This window comes from Lepus europaeus, chromosome X (assembly GCF_033115175.1).
Source record: "Lepus europaeus isolate LE1 chromosome X, mLepTim1.pri, whole genome shotgun sequence".
NCBI lineage: Eukaryota > Metazoa > Chordata > Mammalia > Lagomorpha > Leporidae > Lepus > Lepus europaeus.
Genome location: NC_084850.1, coordinates 63,649,899 through 63,659,614, shown reverse-complemented (window position 1 = coordinate 63,659,614; position 9,716 = coordinate 63,649,899). Strand labels below are relative to the sequence as shown.

The window sequence follows — 9,716 nt, the reverse complement described above, 5'->3', positions numbered from 1 at the left end:
TTTTTTAACAGGCAGAGTGGACAATGAGAGAGAGAGAAAGAGAGAGAAAGGTCTTCCTTTACCATTGGTTCATCCTCCAATGGCCGCTGCAGCCGGCACACTGCACCAATCCGAAGCCAGGAGCCAGGTGCTTCCCCTGGTCTCCAATGTGGGTGCAGGGCCCAAGGACTTGGGCCATCCTCCACTGCACTCCCGGGCCACAGCAGAGAGCTGGACTGGAAGAGCGGCAACCGGGACAGAATCCAGCACCCTGACCTGGACCAGAACCCGGTTTGCCGGCGCTGCAGGTGGAGGATTAGCCTATTGAGCCATGGTGCCAGCTGGAATCCATTCTTAAACTAAATGAGACATATGGTAATGGATGGATGTTGGGATTCAAATAGGTTGGAGAGTAGAGGATACATTCTGGAAAGAGGAGTTAGGAGGCACAGAGATTGAAATGCCTAAGGGATTCCTAGGGGGTGTAAAAATCTAATGTGATTAAAGTAGAGAAACAGATGGAGGTGGGAATGGGTAAAGTAATCTGTGTTTAGACTAAATTCCAAGCCAAGAATTCTGGGTTTGTCTACCATTGTAAGTGGATCAAAGGTGTGCTGAGGTCGGTAAATGGAAAGACACTTAATACATTTGAAGCCCATAAGCAAGGAACCTACAAGCTACTGCATCAATAGCAAATAGCATATCCTAAATTTTCTTTGTATACCCACTCCCATCATGGCCCTGGACTGTACGTGCTCCATTTTTGGTCTTCTCCTTGCTCCTTTCCATTACGTGTTTTCACTAATTTTGGAGTCTAGAATGAGATCAGGGCAGTAACTTTCTTGATGAAGACAACCTACTAAAGTCCAGTGAAATTCTAGTTGGGCAGAAACTATCACCCAAAGAAAAGAATGGCTCAGAAGAGATGGAGTGACCTGAGAATGGAAAGCTAGAATGGGAACTGGAGTGGATTTGAGAACAGGAGCAGGCTATTGCTACTAGAGGAAACTTGGATGGAATTCACACAGGTCCGTATTTATGAGTATTTTATTGGATTTACCAAAAAACAAAACAACATTTGGCAACAGAGATGAAAGCTGAAAAGAGTAACTGATCTTGTGATATTATCTTTAGTCTGTACCTAGCCCATCAAATCTCCACTTTCCTAGAGAAGAGGGCAGAATGTTATCTTTGCTTAATAGCAACAAACATAATATCAAAGCAAGAAACAAGCAATGTTTTAGAAATTTTTTAAAGCACAGCTTACAAACATATTTTGCAAAACTACAAAAATCAGATCTATTCCAATAGGGTTATTTTTAATCCACAAATTTCAATTACTCTGCCAAGATATAGAGACTTCAATGGCAGGTAGTCATTGAAAGAAGTTTTTTTTGTTTGTTTGTTTGTTTTTTGGTTTTTGTTTTTTTGACAGGCAGAGTAGACAGTGAGAGAGAGAGAGAGAGACAGAGAGAAAGGTCTTCCTTTTTTTCCGTTGGTTCACCCCGCAATGGCCGCTGTGGCCGGTGCGCTGCGGCCGGCGCACCACGCTGATCTGAAGCCAGGAGCCAGGTGCTTCTCCTGGTCTCCCATGCGGGTGCAGGGCCCAAAGACTTGGTCCATCCTCCATTGCACTCCCGGGACACAGCAGAGAGCTGGACTGGAAGAGGAGCAATTGGGACAGAAACTGGCACCCCGACCTGGACCTGAACCTGGTGTGCCGGCGGCGCAGGCGGAGGATTAGCCTACTGAGCTGCGGTGCCAGCCGAAATAAGTTTTTTATAGGCCCCTAGCCCCTAGTAGTTGTTGTGGTAAATGCAGAGGAAAATTTAGATTTTTGATTGATTTTTAAAATTTATTAATTTGAAAGGCACAAAGAAATAGAGAGACAAGGAGAGATCATCCACCTTCTGGTTCCCTTCCCAAATGCCTGCAATGCCCAGGTCTGAGCCAGACTAAAGCCAAGAGAGAGGAACTCAGTCCAGGTCTCCCATGTGGACTGTAGGAATACTTTCAATGGTGCACACTAGCAGGAAACTGGAATCAAAAACAAAGCTAAGACCCAAACCTAAGCATGCCCATATGGGATGTGGATATTCCAAGCAACATCTTTTTATTTTTAATCTAATTTAATTTAATTTTAATTTTTTTATTAGAGAGGCAGAGTTACAGACAGAGAGAGCAAGAGATAGGGAGAGGTCTTCCATCCACTGGTTCACTCCCCAAATGGCTGCAACAGCTGGAGTTGGGCTGACCCGAAGCCAGGAGCCAAGAGCTTCTTCCAGGTCTCCCATGAGGGTGCAGAGGCGCAAGCACTTGGTCCATCCTCTGTTGCTATCCAAGGCCATAGCAGAGAGCTGGATCAGAAGAGGAACAGCCAGGACTTGAACTGGCACCCATATGGGATGCTGACACAACAGAAGTTTATCATTCATAATCACAATAGGACAATTGCCAAAAATGGATTAATGTATCTCAGATAGACTTTAAATACAAACTGGGAATTTCAACAAAGTACTTCTGAAGAGGAAAGAAACAATGGCCAGACTGAAATGTTTTCTAGAAAGCATTACAGAAAATAGACAATAATCTCACTAAGAGTAATGAAGTAATTTTGAATAAACTATTTCTTTTTTTTTCTTTTTTTTCAAGTTTTCCTTCCATTGGTTCACCCCTCAAATGGTAGGTTGTACCTATCTAGGAATTTATGCATCTCTGCCAACTCATCCAACTTATTGGCGTTTAGTTGTTCATAGTAGATTTTTTAATCCTTTGCAAGTCTCCAGTCTTAGTCTCAGTGCTAATATCTCTTTTCTCATTTATAATTTTATCAGAATATTTCTTCTTTTTATCTTAGGTAGAAATTAAACATTAATCCATTTTGTTGTTTTGAAAGCCAACTCTTTTCTATTATTTCTCTAGTCTTATTTTTTTAAATGATTAATAATATGTTTGACACATTACCCAAGCATACTCTTAGTCACTTCATGGCATATACTTTTTTTTTTATTTATTTGACAGATAGAGTTAGACAGTGAGAGAGAGAGAGAGAGAGAGAGAGAGGGAGAAAGAGAGAGAGAGAGAGAGAGAGAGAGAGAGAGAGAGAGAGAGAAAGGTCTTCCTTCCGTTGATTCAGCCCCCAAATGACAGCTACAACTGGCACTGTGTCGATCCTAAGCCAGGAGCCAGGTACTTCCTCCTGGTCTCCCATACGGGTGCAGGGGCTCAAGCACTTGGGCCATCCTCCACTGCCCTCCCGGGCCACAGCAGAGAGCTGGACTGGAAGGGGAGCAACCGGCACTAGAACCCGATGCCCATATGGGATGCAGGCGGAGGATTAACCAAGTGAGCCATGGCACCGGCCCCTAAACTATTTCTTGATGAAGCAAATAATGGCTTTGGATATCTCCAAAATTTAAATCTGTATCTATAGCTCTCTATTTATGTCTCTTTCTATCTATCTGACACTAATTATTTTCCAAGAATTTCAAGTGTCAAAAATAGCTAATCACACCTCAGTAATCCAGAATTCAAATACCTGGCAATCTCACCTACCCAAACACAGCTGACAGAGCCAGGAAGGAAGTTAAATAGCTCTGAATTGCCAAAATAGATGTCATAAAACCTATAAATTAAACCCTGTGCACTTCGTTCCATAGGAGATTTCCCCTTTTCCACACATAACCTCTCCAAATAAAATAAATAAAGTAGACTTTTACTCATTTTTGTTGAGTTACAACTGCCTTCACTAGTTTTGTTAGTGCTTTGAAAGCGACCAAAGATTAGAAAGAATTCATCTAAATGATAGGACTTCTTAAGAAATGCCCACTGACAGTGGCAGGAGGTAAGAACTGATAGCTTGAAAATGTGGAGATATAAGCACTAAACATATATCTAAAAATAAGAACAAAACTCATGGGCCCATTTTAATGTCAACACAGATCTCAATAGCCCTGGGAGAAGTAATGGACACAGTAAAATAACTGATGTTTATAACAATGATCCTTTGTGAACCTGAAAAGATTACATTATATGTTAATGTTCAAATTCTTCAGCAATAATAACAACTACAACAAACATTTGTGAATTCATTTAGCAATTAGAAAACATTTTATAAAAATATACCTCATATTGATCCCAACATTTTCTAGCCCCTGTATATATAGATAATAATGCTGAAACCTAGAGAGAAGTAATTTGCTCAAAATACATAGCTTAATGTTGGCAGACCTGAAAGTAGGATCCTGGCCCTTTGAATCTGGATCAGTTCTTCTTTCATATACCATTTCCCCTTCTTTAACACAAACTGCTTTAGTGGGTACAAAATATATTTTAGAAATATTTGTACCTAACGTCGTATTTTTAAATATTTGGGTGCTTATAGAGTTACATGATCATTTCTACAGAATACAACAGTATCCTACCAGATTTCAGAAAATCTAGGTTTCTCCCTGTTTACTCCCGTGTGGTAAGTGTTACCTGCTGTTGTTTTGATAAGCAATCTGTTACCAAAAATATTTCACAAATAAAACATTTTGTGCATTTCCAATTAGATACCAGCAAGGAAATAAGCCTTTATAATTTCATGAAGCTAACTACCGCTTTTTTAATTTCAAGACAGTGATTAGTATTATAAAATGACCTAACTTAATAGATTTAAAAACTAGCAGTTTTTCATTCCCTACCAATAATAGAATTGAATTCAACTATATTTGTTTTACATATATCTTTACTTATGAGAAATGTGATCTGACTAGTGTTTAGCAACTAGAATTCTGTATGAGAGCTTTTTGACTCTTATTAACTCACTGATTCATGCACATCAAGGGAAGTTGTGACTCAGATTGTATTTAGAGCAGTAAATCGACACAGACCATGGTACAGTTGACTTTAATGAACAAATATAACAAAATGATTTCGGAATGACTGTCATTATATAAAAACATGCATCACAATCACAAACACTCAGATGTCCAAGCTAAGAGTCATCATTAGAATTCCTGAAACTCAAGTTTGTGAAATATGATATAATAGAATTTTATTTTGTGTTTAAAGTATATGTGCTGTGCATAAATTCCATGATACTTTTGAAATATTTGGGGTCACCTGAATTATTTATTTACCCAAGGAGAAAAAACGTCTCATAGATATTTTAAGTTATAGGGTTTTATTTTCATAACTCAAATTAATATTAAAAAGTCTTTCCTCTTCAACATATTCTATTCAAGTAGTGTGTATTTTCTAAATAAAGCTAGGAGTATATTGTTTTGATATGTGGTTTTCAATGTTAGAAAATTTCCCTATGGCCACCTGTGTTCAATTCACATTTTTTTTCTCTCAGAAGAGGGTGAAAATGTTAGACCCATTGCTCAGGAACGGGTGTGCAATTCATCCTGTTGTTCATCATTTTTTGTAAATAAACATACCTTCTCACATGTTTCATAGGACAGTGTGTTTCCATCTACACAAAACAGGCATGGATAATTCCTTCAGTGGTATAATTTTTGATTATGAAGGAAAGGGGGCCCGGCCATATTTAATTAAAGCACTCAACAGCACCATTTTTAAAGAATAAGTCTTCGAAGTAATGTAGCTAAATTGATAGGGTATATAGATCACTTTAGCAAATTATGTGATTACATTGTCTTGGAATCGTCCAAACATTCAAGAGAGATGGTTTGAAGGTCCTCCTTCCTTTGATGAATTTCCAAAGCACTGTTCTTGCATCTCACACATGACTGAAGAACCAAGCCACCATGTTCTGAAAATTGATCACGAAATTCTGAGGTCATAAAATAATATATAACTGGATCAAGACAGCAATTCAGATTGGCAAGACACAGGGAAATAATATGGAAACATAACGTGCTCTTAATAAAAGAGCAATTTGAAAAGACTTCTTGCTTCACCATCATGAAGAATGGGAAGTTAAGATGGTAGGGAGTGAAGCACACAATGAACACCACTGCACACATCAGGACCATCTTCAAAGCCTTTTTCCTCTCTTTGGTATTCTGAGGGGCAACTTGAACTTCTCGTAAAGATTTTCTTGTTTTCCACGTGCAATAAGTAATAATAATAACAGGCAATATAAACCCTCCAAGTTCAGCTGCAGTTACCATGCCAATCGAGGAAGCCATGCTAATATTGTGAAGCCCTAAATCAGCAAAGCAGAATTTGGTGTTGTTGGCTAAGCCAGCACTTCTCAGAATAGGGATTGGCAAGCAGGCAGTCCCCACGACGACCCAGATGGCAGCACTGATGCCCACATCGTACCTACGCTTCCAGTCTCTGGCCCTGAAGGGCTTGAGGAGAAAGAAGCACCTCTGAAGACTGATGCACGTCAGGAAAAAAATGCTGGCATACATGTTGAGATACTTCAGGTAGAAGCACAGCAGGCAAACGGCCCTCTGGAAAGGCCAGTGGTGGCTGATGTAATAGTAAATCCGGAGGGGCAAGGACAGCACGTGAGCAAGGTCAGCCACGGAGAGGTTGATCATGAAAATGATGGCTTTATTTTTCCTCCTGATGAAGCGGCACAGAACCCACAAGGCTGCAGTATTGGCCAGAAGACCAGGGACGAATATGAGAATGTAAGTAGTAGCATACAGGGAGTATTGAAATGACATTTGAAGATCAGTGCACTTTGCTCTTGTACTGTTTGTGCTGTTAGTTCCCATCTCGAGAATTTATGTTCCTTCCTTAGGGAAAGCATTAGAATGATGATATCTGCAGAAAACAGAACAAAAATATGGTCAAGGGCAAACCGGTCCATATATCAGTATGCAGGTATATTTATTTCCTACCATAGAAACATTTAGGTGTGAACTTTAATAAAATGAAAACATGTCTATGTAAACCAAAAATATTACGCTCATCTACAAATTGATAACAGCATTGACAAAGATATTTCCATGAATAAAAAAAGATTGGCATTTTGGCAATAACCACAGTCAGATTTTCCTTTTAGTTGTAAGAGGCAGTAATTGAACTTGCAGAGGTAATCAACTGGTAAGACTTCACTGCAAAACAGCCCCGATATATACACCCCAACACCTTTGTGGAGTTCCACAGTTCTGTTTTCCAGTCGTTACCATCTGTATTTTCAAAGTTTGAAATATAACTAAGTTCCCTATCATCAAACCTAAAAGAGAAAAAACTTACTCCATTTTCAACTACAACATTATAAAGGAGTCTATGATTGCTGAGGTGTATTTGTGAACTTTGTGAACAAGATATGAGATAGGAGCCTGAGGATATGTTGACAGGACACACTAGGCCTTCCAAGAGTAGAATCTTGGAAAAGATAGTACAATTCTGATAATCTTTGCCTCTCTCCTTCAGAATTTTACGGAGGACAGACTTAGTCTTGCTTGTATTTCATGGTGCATCTAAGAGGCATCTGCAACTGAATTTTTGTATTTATTAACAAAATCATGGTGTTTTCAGACAATCATGCTAAACTGAGACTATGTTTGTAATCATTTCAGCTACTAAAGTGTATGAAGGACTAGAGTGCGTTTGCTATTAGATGCAATAACAAACAAACAAACAATAAATAAATAATACAATAAGAGTGAAAAGGATTATCTTTCCTTCAACTCTTAGGGTAACTTTGGTGAAAAGTTATTACTATAGATGGCTATATTTTATAATCATACTTTTTATAAACATCTTCCCTCTATGAGTCAAAATTTGTTCCCGTCATTTCAACCTAGTTCCTCCTGCCAAACTCAAACAAAAATTGAAGTCTACTCCCTTTACACATGAAATCTCTTCAAATGTCTGAAGACAGCAATTCTGTCCCCTATCAAATATTTTTCCAGAGCAAACATGTGTTCCTAACATGACATGGGTCTTGTTCTTGGTTTTCTTTAGTGTCAGAACATTATTGCTTCTGGCCAAGAGCCACTACAGTATAGCTTATTTTATTCTTGAAAATGTTAGGTCAATTACCCAAGTGTTTGATACTTTTAAGAAATATTATTTATGCACCTTATTGTAGAAGCAAAACTATAAGTGTGATTTTAATACTCCTTTATACTCTTTATTGCTTGCAATGGGAATTTTAGTTTGGTACATATTTTACAGAAATAAAGGAAAGGAAGCACAGAAGTAAATTTAAGCACAAAAGTAAATGCACATTTTGCAACAACTCTTCAAATATGAGTTTTGAAAACAATATAAGGTATGAGATAGTGTCTATTCAACTTCAAACACAATCAGTAAAAAGAATGGAAAAATGTAGCCAACCTATGTACAGCCTGTACAGTGGGAAACAACATGCTTGATGCCTTTGCACTGACCATGTGAGGCTCTCAGAAACACTGTATTTACCAAACTGACAGTTTATTGCAGTCAAACAACCAGGTCATTCAGGCGAACAGCTATTCTCAATGAGGTTTTTTTTTTTTTTTGGAGTTTTTGCATTTAGTTAACTGTTTTGCTCAATCAACCAATTATTCTAGTAAACTCTAAAGACTCCACGCCATCTTTTATTGTGGTTTATTTGTCTGTTTATCAAATGAACTAACTAAAATAATTTCATGCTCTGTATAATCAATCTAAATTTTTAAAAAGCACACAATCATGAATCGGAAGTGGTCTTGATAGAATTATAGAACAGTTAATGTACATGAAATCTTTCCTAGTCACCTGTGGCTTTGTTATAAAAATGATTAACAATCATTGAATGCCTACTTTTGACCAGGTGCTCTGCTAAGTCCTCTGCATATACTTTCTCAATCAACCTTCTCAGAAATCCTATGAAATAATAGCATATTGATGTTACCTTACAGATGAGACTTCAAGAAAGTCAAGACTCACTTCCTACCTGGAACGTTTCCTGACTTCTCCAAACCACAAGTCTTTCCTCTGACCTCATTGGATGCATAATTTTGAAAATTTTCGTTAGTGAGAATACACTTAGCACATTCAGCAAGCAGTGGTTATTTACTTTTCCATGCAATTTATTGTGTTGTTCCAAATACTTAACGATCTTTTACGTATCAAAGACTGCTCCTCTTCTTCCTTTCCTCCATAGTAAAGTGTTTAGAAAAGTGCCTTAAACATATGAGGAGTTCACTAAGTTTTTGTTGGGTGAATCACAGAATGCATGATTGACAGATGAATCCAGAAGTAAAGAAAAGCTCTCACTGAGAGCATAGGAATGAGTGTCTGGGGGATTAGAATTTAGCTGTGATGTTTGACTTGACCACCAGGTGTCATAAGTATACCAACGTTCAAAAAGCTTTTGATCTTTAACATAATATTTTTTAAAATTACATTAAGACAGCAATCTTACTAAGAAAGAGAAGTATCAGCAGTATCCTGTCAAACTTTAGAAGCAAACATCTTTAAAGGGTATTTGAGAGACTTTGGGTTTATTTTATGCTATGTTTCTCAGCCTCCATCCTTCATACAGCTCTCTAATGACAGTTTGACTTTGAAATGCACTGTAGATCCCTAAAGTGTTAGAGCTACTAAAGGCCATTAAGATCGTCTAATTCAGTTATTTTTATGTGAGAAAACTAAGGCCAGAAAAGGGGGTGCGTACTAAAATTTCCAAACTCATACAAAAAGTTAGTGGCAAATGCTGACCAGGATATCCCGCCTCCCATTACAGAGCTGTTTCTATTTTTCCAGGAACTTCTAAAATGTAAACCATATTTTTACAATTATCTAGTAATAATACAAATGCTCAGAAATGAACTGGTGCCAGATTTTAAACCACTAAC

At 38.1% G+C, this 9,716-nt stretch overlaps 1 protein-coding gene across 1 annotated transcript in view; it reads right to left on the bottom strand.

Annotated features, from left to right (window-relative positions):
• Window positions 1–4,712: 4,712 nt before the first annotated feature.
• LOC133753139 (putative P2Y purinoceptor 10) overlaps window positions 4,713–9,716 on the bottom strand; it is a 54,918-nt gene continuing 49,914 nt past the window's right edge. The window contains exon 2 of the mRNA XM_062183544.1: window positions 4,713–6,708. Within this exon, the coding sequence (XP_062039528.1) occupies window positions 5,616–6,659 (1,044 nt within the window). The 5' untranslated portion in view covers window positions 6,660–6,708 and the 3' untranslated portion in view covers window positions 4,713–5,615. The remainder of the gene's footprint in view (window positions 6,709–9,716) is intronic.